This window comes from Marmota flaviventris, chromosome 10 (genome assembly GCF_047511675.1).
Source record: "Marmota flaviventris isolate mMarFla1 chromosome 10, mMarFla1.hap1, whole genome shotgun sequence".
Taxonomy (NCBI): domain Eukaryota; kingdom Metazoa; phylum Chordata; class Mammalia; order Rodentia; family Sciuridae; genus Marmota; species Marmota flaviventris.
Genome location: NC_092507.1, coordinates 12,660,720 through 12,684,284, shown reverse-complemented (window position 1 = coordinate 12,684,284; position 23,565 = coordinate 12,660,720). Strand labels below are relative to the sequence as shown.

The following is a 23,565-nucleotide window of genomic DNA, read 5'->3' as shown; positions in this document are numbered from 1 at the left end:
GGACACTTGGCCGCTCCCCTGCCCCCCGGGCAGGGCCACTCACCTGCATCCACTGGTCATCCATGTTCTCTTCCTCGGGACAGACGGTCAGTTTGCACTTGGCTTTCTTGGCCAGGGCAGCCACTGCCTCCAGGAAGTCTTCATTGTCAAAGATCCTAGGAAGGTTCCAGAAGCAGCTCGTCAGGCTCCGGATTCTGGAGTTCAGGCCTGGCGGGAGCCGGGAGGCGGCACAGGGGCTCTGGAGACGCTTGTGACCTGAACAGGGACTCCCCTCTAAGAATCCATGAAGCAGGAACTAACAGGGACCCCTTCCACAAAGGCGCAGGACGCGGGGAGGCCACTGCCCCAGGCCAGGCCACCTGGGGCCAGCTTACTTTGAAGCCCGCCTCGCTGGCCGCCTGCCCACGGGCTTCCCCTGTCACTCTTTCTGCCTCCAAAGCAGCTGGAAGAGGAGAGCAGAGGGGACCTCTGGGGCCCCAGCACTGTCACCAGGGCGGGGCCTGCAGGAAGGATGCTCAGGCCTGCCCAGCACACCGGGGGACCCCATCCCAGAGACGGGGTGCGGCTCAGGGCTCAGCCAGGAAGGAGCCTGCAAGCCAGCTCCCGGAAACCCGGCTCAGGGACGGAGGGGCTCGTCCTCGAGGTCTAGCAACCTCTACGGGAGTGGGGCCTCTCAAACAGGACCACGTCCCTGCCTCCTCACGGTCCCAGCCAGGCTGAAAGGTGGCCCAGAGCTTGGGTCACTCACAGGGAAGGCTGCAGCCGGACCTTGGGCCCCTCCTGGCCACCCGGGCCCCAGCGCTCAGGGCCCCTCACCTGCTCACGTACACCTCCTGGGGGGGCTGGGTGTTGGGGGTCATGATCCAGGGGGCCACGCGGAAGGCCACGCTGTCTTGGAAAACCAGGGCCTCGGGGAGCTCCTGCCGGGGAGGGGACAGGAGAGGCCGTCACGGCAGCCGGGCCCCCACCTGCCGGCTCTGCCCCCGGCCCCAGCCAGGCCGCGGCCCGGGCTCCGCCTACCGGGTTGGACATGTCCAGCAGCGAGACGCCGAGGGAGAGGAGCCCCGGGAAGCTGGCGTCCGGGAAGGTGAGGCCCTCCAGGTAGAAGTCCCTGCTGTGCTGGCCGCCCGGGAGCTCCACCAGGTGACAGGGCTGCTCCGGCCCCAGGACCACCTTGAACCTGGAAGGCAGCTTGCACCCTGGCCAGGGCAGGAGGCTCAGGTCTGCGTCCTCCCTCCGCAGACCCTGCTCTCCCCTGCCCCCGTCCCGGGTGCCTCCCCAGGCCCCACACCACATCCCCACATCTGCCTGGAGCCCCAAACCCCCGGGACAGTGCTCCTGGGCGGGGGTCCCGAGGGGCACCACAGGGGCCTGGGCCACCCTGACTTTGCCCGAAGCCCACGGCACACCAGCCCTCACTCATTTCCTGAGCAACTGCTCCAGCCAGTCCCAGCTGACACTGGCGGTGGGAGCAGGCGGTTGGTTGCTGAGGAGACAGGGTCACCGTGTCCCCCACCCCCCAGGGAGCACGTGGGGGAGGGGACAGCAAAGGCCATTAAGATAGGTGCTGCCTTAGCCGCTGTGACGGAGGGGCCCAGGGCTTCCCAGAGGGGTGAGGCCTGGGCAGGGGCAGGAAGCTGGTGTCACCAAGCCAGTGACAGCTGGATCACTTGGGACTGGAAGTGAAGGAGCTGGATCAAGGGGTGCCCCTGCAAGACCCCTCCCTGGCCCTCCCCCAGGAGAAGCCAATGCCAGCACGTGCCACCCAGACCGCCCCTTTGCCCCCTGCCCCCCCAGCAGCCCCTTACCCCTGTCACAATCTCACCTCAGGGTCTTCATTTGCCTGGCCCACCCTCCCCCAGGTTCCACATGGCTGTCCCCAACTGTCCTGCTCAAATGACAGCCCTCGGGGTCGGGGGAGGCCTGACCCCACGCCCAGCTCCACCCCCCGCCCTGTGGACTCGGACCCGCCCTGTCATCTCTCGCAGCCCACTAAGATGAAAGGGACCCGGGCCGAGGACTTTGTTGTGTTCATAGCTCTGTGCCCTGTGCCCAGAACTGAGCCTGTCACTCCCCGGTGGCAGGAACTGGGAGGAGTTAGCGGGATGCGCTGATGGGGAGTCGGCTTGCAGCTGACTCTGTACACAAGGGGGTGTCTGTCTGAGAGGGAGGGAGGCCGGTCAGAGGGACCACCGTAGGGACAGAGGACAGACACCTCTAGGTCTTGGCGCGTGGCCTGGCAGCCATGAGGAGACAGTGTCAGTTTCCCTCTGCCCTCCCACCCCCATTCCCAGCTTGTGGGGTGTCAGGAGCGTGGTGTGTGTCTCACCCATCCCCCATCAACCAGACCAGCCTGGGGCCAGGTGCTCATGTGAAGCCACCAAAGGTGCAGAGCCATCAAATGGCAAATGCCCAGGGGCCCTAACTTGTCACCTGCCATGATTTGTGTTCAGTTCCATTTCCCACCGCTGTGTGCTCTTAATAGCCACAGCACCCGGGAAGGCACAGGGGTGAGCGCCTGCAATCCCAGCAGCTCTGGAGGCTGAGGCAGGAGGATCGCAAGTTTGAGGCCAGCCTCAGCAACTTAGAGAGGCCCTAAGCAACTCAGCGAGAACTTGTCACTAAATAAAAAATAAAAAGGGCTGGGGCTGTGGCTTCGTGGTAGAGCACTTGCCTAGCATGTGTGAGGCACTGGGTTGGATCCTCAGCACCACATAAAAAGTAAATAAAATAAAGTTTAAAAATTAAAAAGAAGGGGGCTGAGGATGTGACTCAGTGGTTAAGTGACCTTGGGGTCGATCCTCAGTACCAAAAAAAAAAACCCACAAACATAAAACCCCCCAAACACTACAGCAACTCATCCTTATCCCAAGACAGAGATGTTCATATGGGATACAGCATCAATAAAAAAAAACAAACAAACTAGCCATAGCTCCAGGGTGACCCCTGTGTCCCTCGGGGCCGAGTGCCCTCAGAGCAGCACACACCATGAACCATGCTAAACCCCAGGCCCAGAAACAGCGCTTTGCCCCTGGGTAGGGCTGCGGCCCTTGCTCTTAGGAGGAGCCAACAAACACCTGCCCTGCCCGGCTCCTGCCCAGCTACGCCCCTCCTGCCCACCTCTCCCACGGTCCCAGCACGAGACACGACACTTGTCTCTCGCACGCGCCCCTCATCTGGGAGGTAGTGACAGAGAGTCTGTCTTGCGGGGGGCTGTGTCCCTGGTTCTTGGAACCTGGCACCTAGTAGCTGCTCAGGAATCATCTGACAGATCTCTGCGCTCCGCTGGCGGGGGCAGGAGCGAAGCCACGACGGGAGGACGAGTCAGAGGGTCAGTGCGGGCGGGAGACTCACCCGTGGCCTGAAACACCCGCACTTTGTCCATCTCGGATTTGGCCACGTGCAGCACCAGCCGGTGCTGGCTGGAGAAGTCCTTGGGGGTCTTGGTGATCAGGGTCACCAGGGACATGTCCTGCAGGTCTGGAAGGAGGATGAGGCCTGAGACCACTGTCCCAGAGGCTGATCACCTACAAGCCACCTCCTGGTGGCACCTGGCTGCACCTCTTTCCAGCATTTAAATGACATTTTATTTTTTTGGCTTGGGGTTGAGCTCTGGGTCTGGTGAGCGCGGAGGGTTCCTCCAGCTTCGGTGCCTGCGCCCCATCAGCCCGGGAGCAGGGGAGTCTCACCTCACCGTGAGCCGGTGGAGATGAGGGGAACACGTCAGGTGCTTGTCACCGTGCCTGCTGCCCCAGAACTGCCCTGGTGGCAGCTGCTTTGATTATTACTATGTGCCGGACACTGAGCAGAGGCTGTCCCCCAGCCTCAGGCTACCTGCAGACAACTTGAAATGCGTCCATCTCTAGGAATCCCAGTAGCTCCCCCAGCAAGGGCACAACACTGCCCCGGGCTGCCACCCTCTGTCCCTTAGTGCCATTTTTCAGGGCAGGTGGGGAATGTGTCCCCCCATAAGGACACCCCTGAGGAGTGCCTGCAGAGACCCTGTGCCCGTCCCTGTCCTTGTGTCCCTCAATCTACCCTGGTGTCTGGATGCTCGGACTTCAAATCCTGAGTCTGCTACTTATTAGCTGTGTGATCTGCGGCAAGTTGCTTAACTTCTCTGTGCCTTGGTTTCTCCTTCCATTAAGTTCTGGGTTGAGCACTGAATGAGCGACTCAGAGCAGTGTGCGGCTGACAGGAGGGACCTCAGGAGCTACTCTGATACGATTTGGGGGCAATTTCATTGTGGTTGATTGAGGGTCCCAGGAGGGTAGACGTCTGTGTTGGGTGGGGGCTGGCATGGAACCTGGAGCGTCTGGGAGGCATCAGGGACTTGGGATTGGTCCAGGTCTTCTCGGACTGCTTTGTGACCTTGGGCAGGTCACCTGCCCTCCCAGGACCTTGGTCCTCTAGCAACCGCCTCTATCTCAGAGGCTGTTCTGAGGCTCAGGTCACGCGGACAGAGGGCTTATTAAGGACACCAGGACACTAACTAAGGACACCCAGTGCCGCCGGCCGCAGGGCCTTACCTTTGCTGTCAAGCACCTCCTCGTCCTCGCAGTCCATGCCTGAAGATCTGGGGTTGTCCCTGTCACAGTTCACCAGCAGGATGGCCCCTTGTCCACGGGGGCCCCAGGTCCAGGTCCTCTGCGGACACCAGAAGAGAGGGAGCAGGCTGAGGACGCCCAGCAGACCCCGGCCCTGGAGAAGCCCCTTCCTCTCTCCTCTCCTGCAGCTCCCATCTCGCTCCCACACGGGGCAGTTCTCGGGTCCCCAGAGGGGATTTCTGCTACCGTCAGAACCGAACCCCCCTAAAATACAGGCATCGACTTTTAAAAAGGACCCCCAAAGGGGCAGAGCCTCAGTGGCAGGAGCCCCTTCACCCTTCACCCGAGAGTGACTGCGGGACCTAAGGGGCTCCCTCTTCTCCACACTCAACCAACAAACCAACCACCTATTTTTAAGGCTCTGGGGATGGACCTGGGGCCTCAACGCTGCCCGGCCAGAGCTCCACCGCTGACCACGCCGGCCCTTCCTATGCTTTTCTCTGAGCCCACCAGGGGGCTCTGTCCCCCACCCCCAGGGCACACATGCACACCAGCAGGGACTGTGTGGCAGCGTCCCCGCCCACCCCAGGTTACAGATCTTCGGGGCCCGCCACACACCTGCGCCCCATCTTCCTGCAACATTCCAGGCCCGCCGCCGGCTGCCGCCCTCCGCCCCCCTGCCCTTCCTCCCTTTCCTATTAATCACCCCAGGTGGGCAGCACTGTGGGGATCTCTCCTGTCAGTCATTAAGGCCTGGGGCGGGGCTTCTGACCTACCTACACATCTTTCCTCTGCTCCGTAAAAGCTGGGTGGCTGTAGGTTCCAGACAATACATTATTTGAACCCCCAACCAGGAAGAATATGGTCTCATAAAAGATATGGGATTCATGCAAGCCAAAATATCGCTGGTGATTTTAATTTTCTCCTTTTCTGTCTTCCTGAATCATGTTTCTCTTTTTTCCCAGTTAACATAGGACACGGGACACAGACTGCCATTGCACCCTATCGCCACAAGGAGGCGCCAGAGCCCAGTGGGGCCAAAGCAGCCTTGGGGTTGCGTACCTGGTTTTTCACGGCTCTGCTCGGCTTGGCCTTGCCCGTGCGGGTGATGTCTGCCTGCAGGGAGATTTCTAAAACCACAGGACAGAGGAGAGGGCTGGTGAGGTGCACAGTCGGGGCTCTCAGCCTGGCCTCGGTGCATGGCCCTTTCCCCAGGAGACGTCTGCTCTGAGGTGGGGAGCCTCTCCTTCAGAGGGGACAGCCCCCGATGTCCTCAGAGCAGAGCTGAGGCTTCTGACTCTCCTGTTGTCCTTCAGGGGCTGTGACAATGACACCAATAGGGAACTGAAACCCGGGATTTCAGAGACAACTCCCAGGCGCCCCGTAAGTGTTCCACACGGAGCCCTGCAAGGTCACCCAGCCTCGCTCTCAAGGACTCCGGCCAGGTCCTCAGTGACCTTGGGTGACAGACACGGGCTACACCCGTTCCATCTGCTCTTTATGACACGTGCTGCACCAGGGACAAATCGCAGCCCCAGTCTCCTACTGTGACCCATGGCATGGCTGAGACAGCTTGATTCTAAATCCTCCCTCCCTGTCAGAATAGAGGACCACACTGTCCTTCCAGCAGGGTAGACCCGTGTGCCCACAGCATGATCTGTGACCGTGTCCCACCTGAGGTTGTCCTAGTGACCAGTTAAACATATCCACACCACGGCATTAGTGCAGCGACAGGACAATATAGTCCTGAGTGGTCTGGGCCTCATCACCCCTTCACTACCCGGCTGCATGGGTGACCTTGGACAAGTCTGTTTACCTCCTGTGCCTCGGCTTCCTCACCTGTAAAATGGGATGATGATTGTACTGACTTCACTAGATTGTTGTAAGTTTTAAATGTCCAGTCTTAGACATGGGCTGGCACGGGAAGTGCTCTCTTGTTTAAATGTGGATTCGAGAACAAGATTCGCTGATGAGATGAAACCGGAAGGTTTCACATGCTCTTTGCATACTTAATATACACTGTTTAAGATGAAGCCAAACTAAGGAAAAATGGATCTTCTTTTTCTTTAGACACAGGGTCTCTCTTTGTTGCCCGAGTTGTCCTTGAACTCCTGGGCTCAAGCCATCCCGAAAATGGATTTTATTCCACAAAGAATATTGAATAAATAGGAGTAGAGATGGATCGCTGATATGACCAAAAATGTCCAATGTGGATTGTAAGTAATGACACTTGGGGAACATGGAGACACAGCATCATCGTCTACTTTTGTTATAAATATCCGAGGAGTCAAAAAGGTGCAGAGACTGTGCACTGAAAATCCCTGCACCCTCTTCCTAACTTGAGAAATAAGTCATTCCGATGTCATTCCAGCGCCCGCCTCCCCCTCCCAGGCCCGCCCCTCTGTGGCTCCTCTGTGCCAGGCGGGAGGTGGCCCTTTTTCTGGCCTATGTTTAAAATAGGCGGAGGGGTGACCTCCCAGGTGAGGTGTCCTGCAGAGGCTGTGGAGGAGCCTGGGGCCACTTACCCACCCCGGTGAGGTACAGCAGGGCCTGGACAGGTGGCGTCTCAGGGCTGTAGTATGAAATCCGAACCTGCGGGGCAGCAGCGGACGTTAGGAACTTCCCTGTCCTTCCCCAGACGGGTCTGGACCCCTGCGTGGGCCAGCTCAGCTCAGCTCCAGTGCCCTTGGTGCTAAAGAGGGTCCCACGGGAGGCCAGAACTGGAGGGGCTGGGCCTGCGGGGAAGGCCACGGGGGGCTGCAGGAGCAGGTGCGCCCGGAGCAGATCTTGAGGGGGAGTGGGGCGCGGCCGCTGGGGATGGGGCTGAAGAGGCGCTCGAAGGGGACTGTCGGCCACGAGCCCCAGAAAAGGACTCTGGCAAGCAGAAGGGAACGACAGACTTCAGGCCCCGGGGGACTGGGGAGCAGGAGCTGTGGGGGTGCTGGTCTCCAGAGGGCAGGTGCTGTGGAGCTGGAGGACCACGGACTCCCTTTATGGAGGCTCAAAACCCAGGGAGGGCTGCAGCCCGCGGTGCAGCGTGCGCCTAGCAGGTGCGGAGACCCTGGGTTCAGCACCCCGCCCCCCCAAAAAAAATCTGGGGAGAACACGTCTGATTGGCCCAGCTGCCAGAGGAGGGCGGGGCATCTGTGGCCGGGGAATGCCCAAGACGAAACCCAAGGAAACCCAGGACCTAGGCAGAGAGGCTCCTGCCGGGATGCCCAGGGGACAGTGGGCGTCCAGAGCAGTGCCTGGGCCGCTGTGGCCTCACATGGGGACCTTGGCATTGACCTTGCCTCTCAGCTTCGGGCTTTGCATGCTGACCGCTGCTCCGCTGTGGCCTATTGACCGCTCCCAGGGCTTTCCCTCTCTCCCTCCCTGGCCATGGGCAGGTTGGCCTACTGTCCCGGCTGTTGGGGTGCAGATGCCCGCGGCCCCTGAATCCCCAGGGTGGTCGCTCCTGTGTGCTCTCCTTTGCTCAGGAAGCAAGGAGACCTCTTTTCCCTTTTTCGCGAAGCCTTGTCCTCGGTATTGAATGGTTAGTGGACGGGCATCGGGGCAAGAACCCAGCTTTCCCCTCTGCGGCTGCCGACCCGTGATGTAAGACACAAACGCAGGCCTGGCTGGAAACGGCCCTTCGGCTTCCTGTTGCTCCCCGAAACTGGGGTTCCTGATGCCAAACCCTGTGCTGACTCCCTGTCCCTCTGCACCTGGTCATAAGAACTTCCTTGGCCTCCCCAACGCCTGTCTCTCTTCTCATTCAGTTTGCACACAGGTCACCCCTCCAGGTAGGGCTCGCTGCTTTTTCCCCTCTCTCAGGCTGGTATTATTATTATTTTTTTTTTTTTCAGGGATTGAACCAGGTGCACTTTACCACGGAGCCATATCCCTGGCCCTTTTTATTTTTTGAGACAGGTTCTTGCTAGATTGCCTAGGTTCTTGCTGAGTTGCTAAGGCTGGCCTCAGATTTGTGATCCTCCTGCCTCAGCCTCCCGAGTTGCTGGGATTACAGTTGTGTGCCACCACACCCAGCTCCCCGGCTGGTCTTTTATATCATCCTCAGCTTGACACTTCTTCCAGAAATATTTTCCCTGAGCACACCTTCCTGGACAGATCTGTGTTCCTACAGCAGGTGGCAATGCTTTGACCCCAGGGAAGAGCCTGGTTGGCTGGTTCCCCCAGGAGCCAATGACTGTTGATACAGATCTCGGTGGGAACCCCAGAGGTTCTTGCCGAGACCATCTGAAGTCAGAGGGGTGGCATAGGTTGAATGGCAGCCTCCCAAAAGATAGGTCCACATTCCAAATCCTGGAACCCCTGAATAGGGCCTTGTTTGGGGGAGAAGTCTTTGTAGGTTTGAGGAGGATAAAGATCTTGATGAAGATAGAGGTCTTGAGGAGTCAGGCTGGATCATCTAGGGAGACCTCGATCCCAACAGTGTTTGGTTGTTGTCTGGTGCTGGGGATTGAAACCCTCGGGAGCACTCTATCCCGAGCCACACCCTCAGCCCTTTTTACTTTTATTTGGGGGCAGGGCCTCAGTAAGTTGCTGAGTCTAGTCTTGAACTTGAGATCCTCTTGCCCCAGCCTCCTGAGTCGCTGGGATTACAGGCAGGTGCTGCTGCCCCCCAGCTGGTGGGTGCTTCTTCAGCTTTGGCTGAAGGGATGAATCTGATCCTGACCCTGAAGCCTGACATTGCTGTGTGCGAGGACAATGGTGGGACACCCCCCAGGAGAGGAGGCTCAGCTCAGCTGTGTGAGCTGTCCCACCCCCGTCCTTCCACACCTGCACCCCCGCTGTCACCCACCTTCTGGTCACCCGTGACAGCACTGGCCGCTTTCACCCTCAGGGTGACCTCCAGCTCAGGGTCCAGGGGCCACTTGGAGGAACCCGTGCGGTTCTTCTTGGTCGGAGGGCCACGGGCAACCTCCACCACTACTCCTGGGGAGGCGCTGATGCTGAAAGAGGTGCAGTCCCCTGGGGCAGAGCTGTGGAAGGGACAGGGGGACAGGGGACAGTGAGGAGGGGCCTGGCCCAGCAGGCCAGTAGGCGTAAGCTGCAGCAGCACCTAGCGCTTACTCTGAACCCAGGAGAAAGCATGGAGAAGCGGTCAGGGGTTGACGAGAGGAAGAGAGTCCCTTGGCCTGGCCAGCTTACACTGGAACTAGAAAAACAGCGAAGACTCTCACACCCAGATGTGTGCACGGAGCGACTGCACAGCCAGAGGCTTCCTCCACATCCGCTGCACACGGCATGCGCGTCTCCTTCTGGAACTGTGGCAGACCAGATGTTCCCGAGCGTCTTACCCTTACAAAGCCACCATCAGGGGTGAAATATACTTTTTAAAGCGTTGCTGAGTACACCCCCCCCCCCAATGAGCACCCATGTGCACGCACCACGGTTCAATTGAACCAAAAGGCAGCCAAGGGAGCGGGGGTAGGTCTGCTAATACCAGACAAAATCAGTGAGCAGACAAAATCCACGCTATTGTCGACACAGAAGATCCCCGCTTAATGATGTTGGCCTCAACCCACTTAAAAGATGTTCTCAACTCATAGGCAACCAGCCACATAACCTCAGTACATATAGAGACAGTCTCGAAGGCATTCAGACAGAAAAGTCAGAAAAGAGTAATAATTAGACTGAAAGTGAACTTGTAAACGATAACAATGAAATCTAGGAGATAGCCGAATAATATCTTCACCGAATTTTGAAAAAATAACTGTTAACCTAGAATTTGCTTTCCCCAAAAATCTTTTTTTTGGAGGGTACCAGGAATTGAACTCGGGGGCACTCAACCACTGAGTCACGCCCCCAGCCCTATTTTGTATTTTATTTAGAGACGGGGTCTCACTGAGTTACTTAGCACTTAGCCAGCTGAGGCTGGCTTTGAACTTTGGATCCTCCTGCCTCAGCCTCCCAAGTCACTGGGATGACAGGCATGAGCCACTGTGCCCAGCTCAAAAATCTTTAAATAAGACCATTTTCAGCTGAACAAAACCTGATATTTTAAGATCAACAGAGTTTCATGAAAGCGACTTCTAAAGGTATAGTTTTCAAAGAAGGTAGCAGAGGCTGGAGTCCTGATCTGAGATGCAAGAAAGAATGGTGAACAAATAAAATGAAAAATATTCTGGTAAATTTAAACAAACATCATCTATAAAGTCATAAAAATATTCAATTTTTTTTTTTGTGGTATGGAGATTGAATCCAGGGGCACTCAACCACTGAGCCACATCCCCAGCCTTTTTCTGTATTTTATTTGGCGAAAGGCTCTCACTGAGTCGCTTACGACCTCACAGTGGCCGAGGCTGCCTTTGAACTTGCGATCCTCCTGCCTCAGCCTCCCCGGCCCCTGGGATGACAGGTGGGCGCCACCATGCTTGGCGGAAAATATCAAACTTGTGGGATAAAAGGTGGCAGGATTTAAATTGGCAGGAGATAATGAGAGCTGAGGTACTCTGAGGTCTCTGAATTCTCACCAAATGGATTTGTAAATTTGTGTAATTCCGGGGTTTCTCCTTGAACTTGGCCAGCTGAATTGAAAATACACCTGGGAAACCAAGAGCCAAGCTACTCTTAAAAGTGAAAAGGTAAACGCGAGGGCTTGCTGTACCTTGCGTAGGAATTCCTGGACACCATGGAAATCAGGATGGGGTCGGAGCGACCCAGCCTGGGACAAAGGGGGGTGCGACTTAGAGGTCCTACCTGGTGCAAGACAGAGTGGCTCTGCAGAGAACTGGGGATAGTGGACTGTGTCACAGATGGTGCAGGACATTTGCTCAATCATGTGACAAACAATTAAATTGGACAAATAGTAAAAGAAAGGAATCGATCCCAGCTTCACACCATTCAAAAAACGTCAGCCCCAGGCAGACTACAGTGTCCGTGGCAGGACTTTAAATCATTTTTTTTTTTTTCAGTACTGGGGGTTGAACTCTACCACTGAGCCATATCCCCAGCCCACTTTATTTTTGAGGCAGGGCCTCTCTAATTGCTGAGGCTGAACTTGTGCCAAACCTCCTGCCTCAGCCTCCCCAGTGGCTGGAACTACAGGTGTGCCCTACTGGCTCCTGCTGAATCCTTTGAAAGACGAGGCAGGAGCACATCTATACGTTCTTCTGAAACAAGACATAAAACCAGTTAACACAAAGCAAAAGATGAGTAAATTCAGCTCGATGAAAATCAGTAATTTCTGTTTGTCGAAAGTCACCATAAAGTGAAAAGACAAACGCGGTCTATGGAGAATGCGCTCCTAGCACGGAACCCACCCAGGCTCAGCGTCCAGAATCCGTAAAGCCCTTCGGCCAATCAACACGGCGGAGACAACCTGGTGGGAAAAGAAACGGCCCCAGACACAGCAGGAATCGGAGGGGCTGGAACACAAGTGGGCGACAGGCACACAGAGCCTCCCCTTCCCAGAGGGAAGTAAGGGACAGGATTTATGCCACTCAGTTGGTGACAAGTATGTTATAGACCACGTGGCTCAACAGAAGCGCCCACCCCCTGCTCACAGGACCGTGGCGTTGACCTCTCTGCCCCACTTGGGGTTACAGACATTAGCCAACCCGACCCCCCACGCCACACCTGGGCAGACACCGGAGCAGCTCTTCCACACATACTCCGGGAGACATGTTCTGGAAGGTTCTGAACAGCCCTTTCTGTCGTAGTGAGCAGCACAACACAATGCAAATACCCACGGGCAGAAGAATGGCTCAGGACTTGCAGTTGACTTCCAGCGTGTGGGAGACTCGCCAAAGGGGCACAACTCACGCCAGGATGCCCCACGGTCACTTGGGATTATGTTTTCTATTTTCAGTTTTGTAAAAGTTTTCATCTCTATCTTAAAAGCTGTATGCCTTCATGATAGAGAATTAGGAAAATGCTGGAAAAGTGTGTGGCGGATGGACTTCTAAGATGGGCCCTGTGTCAGCCAGTTCTGCGTTACTATAGTAAAACACCTGAGGAAATCACTGAAAAGGAAGAAAGGTTTGTTTTAGCTCTTGGTTGCAGAGAGTCCAGCCCATCGTTGCTTGGCCCGTTGCTTTGGGCCTGTGGCAATGGGGAACATCATGGCAGGACTGTGTGCACAGGAGGGCTGTGCTCCTTGTGGCACCAGGAAGCAGAGAGATGGTGGAGCCACAGGTTCCTACAGCCCTTCAAGGACACACCCTGATGATCGGGAACCCACTGGCCCTGCCTCCTGAGGGTCCTTCCACCCCAATAGCGCCATGAGCTGAGGACCACACTTCAACCCAGGACCACACTTCAATCCAGGAGCCCCCAGCACGGCCCACCTCTGGCTGTCCCAGTCCCTGGCACCTGGGGCTGCCACCTTACATGGGAGAGGAGACTTGCAACCTTGAGATGGCAGATTGTCCTGATTACCCAGGTGGCCCTACATAGCCACCAGGGCTCTGTAAGAGGAGGCAGGAGGGTCACAGCATGAGGCAACGTGGTGGAGGAAGCAGAGGCCTAGGGATGTCACTCTGGAAGTGGCCACAAGCCCCAGATAGCGGGATGTGGAAGGTGAGGCGTGGGTTCTCCCCCACGGTCGTAGGCAGAGCGTGGCCCCGACGCCCCAAAGTCAGCCCTGGGACCCAGGCTTGGACTTGTGACTCCCAGAACTGTCAGGTAATGAAGGAAGGCTGTTTGAAGTCACTAGGAGTGTGGCCCTTGGTGACAGTGGCCTTGGGAACCTAACGCAGCCGCCATCTTGGTGGGCCTCCCCCTCCCCCTCCCCCTAACCCCGCTGGCTCGGGCACCTGGAATTGGTGTCACCCGCAGTTATCTTCCAGGTGGCACCCTCTCTTGTTCTGATGGTGTCACCGAGATTCCTTCACGAGGGCAAACCTGCAGCGTGTGACCTCCCTCCACGTGGCCACTAACCCCACTTCACGCTCAGCCCGTGGCCTGGTTTGCTGTCCTCATTTTACAGATGAGGAAACCGAGGTTCAGAGAGGCCAGGCCAAGCGACGGGTCCAGGCAACCTGCTGACAGTGACAGACCGGGGTCTGCTCGCGGCCTGCAGATGCCCCTGCCGCCACCTGCAGCTGTTCCTCCTCTGTGCCTGCCCCTCCTTGTCCCCTCCCTGCCCCCCTTCACCAGGCTCCTCCTCAAGACCAGGGGTCTCCAGCGTGGTCCTCGCCGACAGCACCGGCTGCCTCGGCTGGGAGCTTGTTAGGGTGCAGATTCCAGGGCCCCACGCCCGCGGGACTGCAGGTGCCAGGCTCTTGGTCACATGGTGATCTGTGGCTCCACGTGCCCTCCTGGTCCTCTGATGCATGCTCGGGCCCAGGGGCTGTGATACGTGGCTGCTGAGTTCCCTGGACCCCGAGTGCCACCTGGAGGACAGGATGTAATGCAGGGACCAGGGGGACGTTCCCCAGGTGGGTGCCCTGATGCTGCTTTCTTATGAGGAGGTGGAATCATTCAGAGTCGGCAGACGTGCTGCGCTGGGGACGAGGAATGCCCAGGTCTCTCACTCAGGAGATTGAGAGGTGATGAACCTGGAAGTTGGGGAGCAGGGAGAGGTACAGAGGCTGGGAGGGTTCAGGTCAGCAGTCAATACATGGGTAATGGGGAGCCAGAGTGGGTTCTGGAGGAAGGGAGCAGCACAGTCAAAATGGTACCCGTGGAGGCTCAGAACGGCCTCCTCTTGGAAGAGACTTGGAATTGGAGAGATGGGACGTGAAGGGACGGTCTTGGAAGTCCCTTGAGTAACTCAGGGCTGGGTGAGGAAGCTCCGGGAGTGAAAGGAAAGAGGGAGGTTGAGGCCTTGACTGGAGAGCTGTGGAGGCTGAGGCGCAGGGACAGACAGATGCGGATTCCAACCTGGTTCCACCATTAGACCTCCCTGAGAGGAAGCAGGTTCCCGTGGCAGAGGGTGTGGAGATGGACGTGAACTTTGACCTTCACTGCTCCCTCGGAGCCCAGCCCTGCGTTGACCGCCCCGTGTGCACATCGTGTCTCCGTGACGACGCTGAAGCAGGTCCTTCTGTCTTTCGTCCTTTGCAGGAGAAGCTGAGGCTGACCCGGGTTTGCTGGGTGCTCCTGGGGCCTGGAGCATGAAGCCCAGTGTCCCCTTGAACGTTCCTGCAGCGCTGGGGGCAGGTGCTCCGGGCTGTGCTCTGGGTCACATGGTCCCCGGGATCCCAGGGAGATGCTGCAGTGCCCCCACCCAGCCCAGGGACAGGGACGGGCAGGGGTCAGCGAGGCTAGCGGACCGTGTGGAAGGCAGGTGGCTGTGGCCCAGGCGCCTGGCTGGGTGGTTGGGTTGGGGTGGGCCACCAGGTGTCAGAGCTGTGGGCAGGGAGTCACCCAGGCCCAGGGGACAGGTGCAGCCCTGGAGGAGCCTGAGGTCACCAGGGTAGGGGAGGAGCCCTGAGTGGGCACCGGGCACAGCTGCTGGATTTTCAGCTGAGAGGATGGAGGGGCTTCTCGCTCCCAGGGTGACAGGGGACAGGGACAGTGTGGCCCACAGGTCTCCCCCTGGTCTCGCTTCTTCTTTTTGCTCCTCTGCTCCTCCCGCCCCTGTTGAGTTCCCACCACACTCGGGGTCAGGGCTGTCTGGACAAAGCAGGACCGTGGGGACAGGCTGGACGGTGCCCCAGGGGCCTGAGACCTGAGGCCCCGCCCTGGTGAGCGGCGGCAGTGACTCACATATTTTGAGTAGCTGTGGCCACCACACACCTGCCTCCCGCCCTCTCGTTGCACAAAGATTTTGCAACAAGACTTTGCAACTGTGTGCCAGAGTGCACCGGACACTGTGGCAGGACACTGTGGTCAGTTCTTGCATTCACTCAACAAACACTTCAGAGCACCTACTATGTGCCAGGCACAGTCTTCCCCTAAAACACAGTTAACATGGCACATTCAGCACCTCCTGCCACCTGCCGGACCTTGTGCTGGACCCGAAGGTGGTGGGGCAGGCTGGAGGATCTGGGGTCCCACGGTGGGCTCCCCAAGTCCTCCTTGACAAGGACACCAGTCTACATCTGTGGATCTCAAATAGCAGGTGTCCCCTGGACACAGGTGGCAGCCTTCCACCTGCTCCCAGCCTGGTCCCCAGGCCCATATGGGCCAGGGAGTGGGATGACCAGGCTGTCACCTGAGCCTGGCTGAGCTGACTCATGGGTCAGGGAGAGAGCCAGGTGGGCGTGGACAGAGTGTGCCGGCCCCTCCGCCCCACAGCACCGAGGCCAGTCTGTCCCCCGCAGCCGGCCAGGCCTGAACTTGCACGTGTGGCTTTGTGTGCGGGCGTGTGGCCAGGCCGGTCAGTGTGGCTGGGCCTCAGAGTCCGGGAAGCCTCCCAGGCCAGCTGGGGAGCGGCAGGGGACACCCGATGCTTCCAACGGCCGCGAGCTGGGCCTGGCCACGGACCCTCCTGGTCTGGGCTCCACCTCTGGAGTGGGCATGGGGCTGTGAGCTCCTGTGGGTGGGGCTGGGGGCACCCGGTGCAGGACAGTGACAGCAGAGGAAGGTACAGCTCAGCCTGTCCCCAAAGACGTCACTCAGTGTCACCCACCTGACCAAAGGCCACAAAGCCTGGGCTCCCTCTCCCGGGCTTGGTGTCCCCAGGCCTCCCAGCTGCAGGGCACCCGGAGGGTGGGCCCCGAGGGGACTGCCGAGAGTGGAGTGGGGACTCAGAGGACAATGAGAAGCCACGTCGTTGGGCCAGGGCTCCCTCTCCCTCCACGGCGTCCTCCAGGGGGCACGGGGGAGGCAGGACATGAGGGTCGGCCACCTGCCAGGTGGGAACTGGAGGATGGGACAGCGAGGCCAGCTCCGGTGGCCCCGCTGGGACTCCTGGGGGGCTGTGTCCTCTCTGGTGGCTGCTCCCCCTGTTCTCAGCTCCCAAACAAGACAGCCCCGCACACATCTGGGGGCCGTCCTCTGTGTGACCTTGAGAAGATCCATGGCTGAAGCTTCCTGAAGCTCCCGGAACCCTCTGCAGAGCCAGCGCCGGGGACAAGAGCCCACACAGCGATGTCCCCTGCAGCTGTGGCACCATCTCCTCACTGATGACCAGAGGTAGGACAGTGTGCTGTCACTCAGAGGCTCCCGAGGTCCCCAGGAAAGGCCCCCTGCGGACGCTGGATGCGTTCATGGTCGCGTCTCTGCCTCCGCCCACCGGCGGGGATTCCTGTCCCCATTTGCAGCTCAGTCAATGCTTAGGGACAGTCCCAGACTTGCCCACGCTCCTGGGAGATGCTGGGGAAGAGGAGAGCACCATCCGCGGTGGCTTCACAGTGACGACCGTCCCCTGTGATCAGCACCACCTGGCCACGCGATCACCAGGCGTCCTCGAGTCCTCTGGAGGCGGACGGGCTCTGCCCACCGGGAGCAGTCCCAGCGCCAGGTGCCAGCCCGGAGACACGCGGAAGGGGTGAGTGCGAGCTGGGGGGCAGGGGTTAGAGTCCACTTCGCGTGGCCTTGGGTAGGTGTTTTTGCTTCCCGCAGCCTTGGTTTACTCATCTGTAAAATGGGCACGTGGTCTTGTCTTGCTAGTGATCACTGAGGTCAGAAATCAAGGGCTGGGCACGTGCTCAGCTGGTCGGGTGCGTGCCTCTGTGCTAAGGCCCTGGTTCAGTCCCCGCCACCACGGGCACAGAGACCAGGAGAGAAGGCCCAGCGCAGGGCAGCGGGTCCTGATGCTGCCCTGGCTCTGACAGGGGTTGGCGTTCAGCCCAGCTGAGCAGGGCTTGGATCGTGACCGGGCACCTCCTGGGGCAGGGACAGTGGCTTCCGAACGCCGAGTGAGCGCCAAGGCTCTGCCTCCCCGCGGCTCTGAAGAGGCGCCCGCAGCCCTGCACTGCTCCTGCCCCGGCACCTAGATGTTGACGCCTGGGGTCTCTGAGCCTGGGGACAGAGGGCACAGCTCCCGGGGAGGGGTCGAGGACGCAGAGCTGGTGAGGAGGGGGTGGCTCCACCTGCAGAAGTGGGGGAAGCCTGGCGGGGCTGTTGGCCAGGTGGGAGGTGACAGGGAGGCTTGGCAGGTGCAGGGACTGACGGGCAGGGAGGGTCTGGAGCCGGGTGGCTTGGGTTTGAGTCCTGGTTCCCCAACTTAGTAGCCGGGGCTTCGGGTGGGTCACTTGGCCACTCAGAGCCTCAGGACCCGCCTCTGGTGGCGTTGGGGCTGGAACCCAGGGCCTCGCACACACCCTGAGCTGCATCCCAGCCCTCACTGTCCCCTTCTGTTAAGGGAAAGACAGCGCTGTCTGCCTCTGGGGGCTGCTGAGTGAGCTTCCTCTTGACCAGCCCAGCCAGCTCCCCACGGCTCCTCGGCACTGGGCAGAGGGCTGGCCTGGGCATGTGGGGGCTGGCCCGGCCCTCCACTCCCTCCACCCGCCACCACAGCTCATCCTCGGGGGTCTCCAGGGACACCGGCCGCACTTTTCCCTTTATTCCAGGACGTCTCCGTTTCTTGCCACCCCCATGGCCCTAGGAGGTCACCTGGGCCTTGGCTGCTGTTCCTGGGCCAGGCAGTGGGTGACACACCCCAGGGTGACACACAGGTGCTCCCGTGGCCCCAACCCAAGACCACAGGTGCCCACCGGGTGGAGGAAGCCGAGGGCCACCACAACCACAACGACGGCATGCGCTATCCTGAGAGGGCACCCTCCACCATCCTGGGTGACCCACAGTGGACAGGCCCCCACACAGTAGGTACTCAACAGGCGTTTGTTGAACGAATGAATGACCACCAGGGCTGCGCCCAGCACCATGCTGGGTACTGACAAGCATTTTCACACCTTTCCACAGTAAATCCCAATGGCCTGTCCAGGGTGGGTGTTGACCCATTTCACAGATGAGGACACTGAGGCTTAGTTGCCCGAGGCCACCCGATAGCTCACAGCAGGCCAGTTCCTAGAGTGGTCTTCTCATGCCAGAGCCCATGTCACGGCCCAGCTGTCACCCCCCCCACTCACCAGGGAGGCTCGGAGACTAGAGTGGACAACAGACCGCACTGTGAGCCAGGTGTGGGTCAGGAGGCTGTGTGACCTCAGGCAAGTCCAGACCCTCTCTGACACCTCTGTTTGCCCCATAATGACTCATCTGTGGTGAGGTCCTGGGAACGTACACCCACACACCCGCACACCCCACACCCCACACCCGCACACCCCACACCCCACACCCGCACAGGCCAAGGAGCCGCTGCTGAGCCCGGCCCCTCCTGTCTGCCCGGGGTATCTCTCCAGCTGTGCCCGGGGCTTATCTCTTCAGAGGGCTGAAGCCTGGGCCACGGCTGTCAGCAGGACCAGCCCCTGGCGCCGGATCCCCGCTGCCCCCCATGCCCAGAAGGTCCCGCTCACCCGCAGACGTCCAGCTGGGTCGCGGTGCCCAGCACGCACACCGCGTGGGTGGGCTGCCCTGGGGCCACATGGATCACTGTCCCCTGCGCCATCCTCTGCCAGCTGTGGGATCCCCTGGGCTGGCTGCCTTATACCGTCCAGCGGAGGCCGTGAGTCAGCACCTGCGGTCTGAGGCCCAGGGCTCAGCCCCTCCCCTCTGCCCTCCTCGGCCCTGGGGCCAGCCCTCGGCTCCCCAGAGGGGGCCACGCTGGTATGGGTGCAGGGGGGCTCTGCCAGGAAGGAGGGTGGGAGGAAGGGGGCAGGACCGAGTCCCGGGGCCTTCGCCCCCTGCCTGCCCCAGGGGCCAGGAACATCTGCTTGGCTCGCCCAGCGAGGTCCATGGGGAGGCCAGAGAAGGAGGAAATGCAAGGGGATTCTAAGGCAGAGGTCACAGCCAGGCTACGCGAGGACCCACCAGGTCTGGGACAAACTCCCCACATGACCTGTCACCCTCCTGGTGCCGGGGGCCCCTCTCCCTGCTGTTCACGGAGGAGCTCGGGAGCCTGTGAGGCCCGTGCTATTATCGTCCCCTCGTTCTACCCTCGAAGCAGCTGAGGTCAGCACAATTATAGGCCCATTTTATAGAGGAAGAAACTGAGGCCCAGAGAGGTTCCCCAGCTAGAAAGTGACAGAGCCGGGATTTGAACAGGAAGGTGTCTGTCTCCAGAGTATGCGGCTCATTAGCTGCCCGTCCATGTGGCACCTGCCCGTGAGACTTCGTCACAGCTGTTTCTTACTGTGACACAAGTTACATGTGGACTCACCGCAGCCCATTTCACAGAAGGGAAGGTGGAGGCACAGAGAGGGAAAGTGACTTGCCCAAGGAGCCCCAGCTAGTGCCGGGCAGAGCTGGGAGGGCAGAGCCGGAGCTGGTGCTCCCTGCAGGCTCCAGGAGGCCGGGCCCTGCAGGGCCTCACTGTCAGACGAGGCGTGCGGCTGCGGCCTGCCCTGCTGTGGGGACGTGCACTCGGGTGGTCACAGCTGGGCCAGGCTCTGGGATGCGGTGGGGGGTGCACGGTCTTCAAGCTGGGGGGGGGCGCTGCAGCTTCTGCACATTTTATTTGTTTGCTTTGACTTTGAAGCAAAGACTTTGCCTCATTAATTAGGAGTCTGGCTGAGGACCAGGCAGGCTGAGTGCCAATCCTCCTAGTGCCACCGTCCCCGGAGGTGGCTCCTAGCCCTGGAGCCTCAGAGCACACACTCCCAGCTCTGGCAGCCCAAGACGCAGGCTCCAAAGCAGCCTCTCCAGCTGGTCACAGGATTAGAGCTAGGTCGAGTTTCTCATGGAAAGTGGCAGGAGGGAGCCCTCGATTGTCAGAGTTGGGGGGCCCTCAGAGAACACCAAATCCAGTCCTCAGGCTGTAGACTGAGGCACAGAGAGGGGGTGTGACCGGCCCAGAGTAACACAGCAAGTCAGGGGGAGCACTGGGCCCCACCCACAGTCTCAGATCTCATGGGACAGTTTCCCTCCCTCCTCCCTCCTCCCTCCTCCCTCCTCCCTCCCTCCCTCCTCCCTCCTCCCTCCCCCTCCCTCCCTCCCTCCTCCCTCCTCCCTCCTCCCTCCCTTCTCCTTGGGCAGTTGAAGGGTTAAATCTGCTGTGAATAAGCAACAAAGGGGACAAACACCAAAGCAGTTTTCCTAATTCAACAAACACTGAGGCCAGCACCTTCCTAGGCCCTGGGCACAGTGAAGGAGAGACACGCTCCTGGCTTCACGGAGCCTTCTTTCTGCTGGAGAGAAACAACCAGAAAACAATAAATAGAATAAGATATGTGTCATCTAGTGGATAAGGGCCACCTGCGGTTTTAAATGGGGCGGTCAGAGAAGGTGACATTGAGAAAGAAGGTTCTGGTTGAGGAAACAGTCAGTGCAGCTGGTGCAAAGGCCCTGAGGCTGGGACGTGCCTGGAGGGTTCAAGGAGCAAGGAGCCAGTGGGGCGGGCCTGCCAGACACCGGGAGGTCTTCCGACTTCTACTCCAAGTGACTGGGGCGCCTCGGGGCCTGTTGAGCAGAGGAGGGCCTTGCAGGGACTTGTTTGAGCACAGTGATGTGGCTGCTGTGGGAATGGAATGCAGGAGGAGGAGGAGGAGCGGAGCCAGAGCCCAGTGCAGGGAGCTGCTGCCTCGGGCAGGAGAGAGGTCTCAGCCCCGGGTGGGGCCGCGCAGGGCGAGCAGAGGTCGGGTTCTGCACATTTTGGTCCAGTTTCCTCCAGGGGGATAAGCAGGTGGACTGATCAGGAGTGTAAAGATGGTCCCAAGGTTTGGGACCTGAGCACCCGGAAGGACAGAGCTGCCCGCACTGAGCAGGGCATCCGGGGCCAAAGACGGCGAATGAGGGCAGATAGGACCAGGGCTGGCGTGGTACAGTTTGCCCCTGAACCTCTCCCTGCCTCGTGGCACACGGGGGCTGCGTGTTGATCATGAGCCTCGCTGCCATGCGCTAACGGTGGCCACTCCTACGGTGTGTGCGGGACTTTGTGGATTCACCTTTGCCCCTCTGCAGCCTCTTGAGGAGTCTTTTGTTCTCTCGAGACTGGCCGCGCCTTGTGTTGAAATGTCTGTCCCCCCACTAGCCAAGAGAGCGGGGCCCTTGTCTGTCTTGGCTGCACCCCCAGCGCCCAGACTTATAGTAGCTGCTCATTAAAAACATGGTTTGTGTCCCCGCATCCAGCCCAGTACTTGACCCCCGGGGACTGGGGCTGATTCCCGGGCAGGGCCTGGCACCCGTCAGAGCCACCCCAGTGCACAGCCTCTTGGCAAAGCTGGCCCCAGTCCTCGGGCAAGGCCTAACACCGGGTTTTACTCTCCTCATTTCCAGACGAGGAAGCCGGGTCTGCAGGGTCAGGTGATCGCCCAAGGAAGGAAGAAGGGAGTGGCAATCCTTGGGTTAGCCTGACCTCTGAGCCGGTGCGTTCTGTTCCACTCTCTGGTCACACAGGTCCTTTGGCTGACGAGCTCTTGAGTCCATGACAGCACAAAACCCTCAGCCTCTCAGCCTCTCTGAGGCACGTCTAGACCACCCAGACGGAAGGAATGAGGCAGAGTCCACCCCACCCTGCCCCCTGAAGCCTGCGTCCAGGGGGCCCCTGCCTGCACTGTGCAGGGCCGTGGGGGGTCTTTCCTCCCCCTGCCCCCTGCCCGCAGCACCCATCTCTGCCCTCCTCTGCAGAATCCTTCCAGCCTCAGGAAAGATTTATGGGCACACGAAGCCCCAACCGCCCAGCAGGCCCTGCCCTGCGACTCTGCACAATAAGGGTTCTGCCCACGCAGGCGAACCCAGTCACATCCTGGTGAACGTCAGTCACTGACGATGAGCGAGCCTCGGGCAGAGATGGGAGACAAATCAGACTGTCGGCCTTGACAGCCTGCGACCTTCCACTCCACCGTCTTTGAGAACAGAAGAGTAGATGGGGCCAGTGGTCCCGTGCTCCTGTCTGCCTCTGGCTCTAACCCATCCTGGTCCCCAGGCCCCCCCTTGTCCCTTCTCCAGCAGCCTGGGTTTCTCCAGGGGACCATGGCCACGAGAATGTCACCCCACGGAAGCAGGGATTTTGTGCACTCACAACTGTCCCCACTGTGCTTAGAACAGTCCCTGGTACGGGGTAGGTGCACACACACAGTCCTTTGTTGAACTGAAAACATTGCTTATCTATGACCTGCACGTAACTCCTGCGCCGTCTGTTGGAGTCTCCCTCCACTGGATCAATTTAACATTTCTGTGAAAACTCAGTTGGCTGCTTGTGAGTTCTCTGCTCTGTCCCACTGATCCATGTCTGTACCTCCACCAATTCAACACAGTCTGATTACGGTAGCTACATAATAAGCCTTGAAATCGGGTAGGCCAGTTGCTCCCACCTTGTTCTTCTTTTTAAAAATTATTTTAACTCTTATAGTTTCTTGGCCATTCCATGTATTTTGAGGATAATTGCATATATCTATAAATTATTCTGATGGGGATTTTTATAGCAATCGAAATGCAATCTATATATCAGTTTGGGGAAGTCTGACATCTTTATATTGTTGTCTTGCAATCCATGAACATAGTATGTCTCTCTGTGTATTTAGATTTTTAAAATTTCTTTCTTCAGTCTTTTGTGACTCTCAGTATGAAAGTCTTGTACATGTTTTGTTAAATTCATATCAAAGTATCTCATTTTTTGTTGTGATTTTAAATTGTAAATTATACTTTCAATTTCAATTTCCAAAAGATTATTTCTAGTATACTAAAAAAAGGATTTTTGTGTGTGGATCTTGTATCCCGTGACCTTGCTGAACTTGTTTATTAGTTACAGGAGTTTGTTGGTAGATTTCTTGGGGTTTTCTGTATGGATCATCATGTCATCTACAAATAAGGACAATTTGCTTCTTCCTTTCTGATCTATATGCCTTTTATTTCTTTTCTTGCCTTATTGCACTAGCTAGAACTTCTAGTACCAGGTTGGATATTAGTGGTGAAAGCAGGGATCCTTGTGGTATTCCCATGTTTTAGGGGGGAAGTATTCAGACTTTTACCACCAAGTACATTGTCAACGTAGGCTTTGTGAAGCTGCCCTCTAAGGACGTCCCCTCTATTCCTGATTTGCCAAGATTTTCTTTTTATTTTGAATAACTATTGCAGGTTTTCAAATGATTTTCTACATCCGTGGATATGATTAAATGATTTTTCT

General features: G+C 58.3%; 1 protein-coding gene across 2 annotated transcripts in view; it reads right to left on the bottom strand.

Annotated features, from left to right (window-relative positions):
- Nucleotides 1-18,987, bottom strand: part of Padi4 (peptidyl arginine deiminase 4) — a 28,777-nt gene extending 9,790 nt beyond the window's left edge. Inside the window, exons 1-9 of one of the 2 annotated variants that reach the window (XM_027951911.2) lie at nucleotides 18,860-18,987; nucleotides 9,352-9,532; nucleotides 7,073-7,139; nucleotides 5,610-5,677; nucleotides 4,530-4,647; nucleotides 3,355-3,480; nucleotides 1,021-1,199; nucleotides 817-920; nucleotides 44-155 (exon numbers count right to left, since the gene is read on the bottom strand). In XM_027951911.2, coding sequence (XP_027807712.2) covers nucleotides 44-155; nucleotides 817-920; nucleotides 1,021-1,199; nucleotides 3,355-3,480; nucleotides 4,530-4,647; nucleotides 5,610-5,677; nucleotides 7,073-7,139; nucleotides 9,352-9,532; nucleotides 18,860-18,951 — 1,047 coding nt within the window. In that variant the 5' untranslated portion in view covers nucleotides 18,952-18,987. The remainder of the gene's footprint in view (nucleotides 1-43; nucleotides 156-816; nucleotides 921-1,020; nucleotides 1,200-3,354; nucleotides 3,481-4,529; nucleotides 4,648-5,609; nucleotides 5,678-7,072; nucleotides 7,140-9,351; nucleotides 9,533-18,859) is intronic. The other variant, XM_027951913.2, reaches the window with a different exon arrangement.
- Between the last annotated feature and the right edge of the window lie 4,578 nt (nucleotides 18,988-23,565).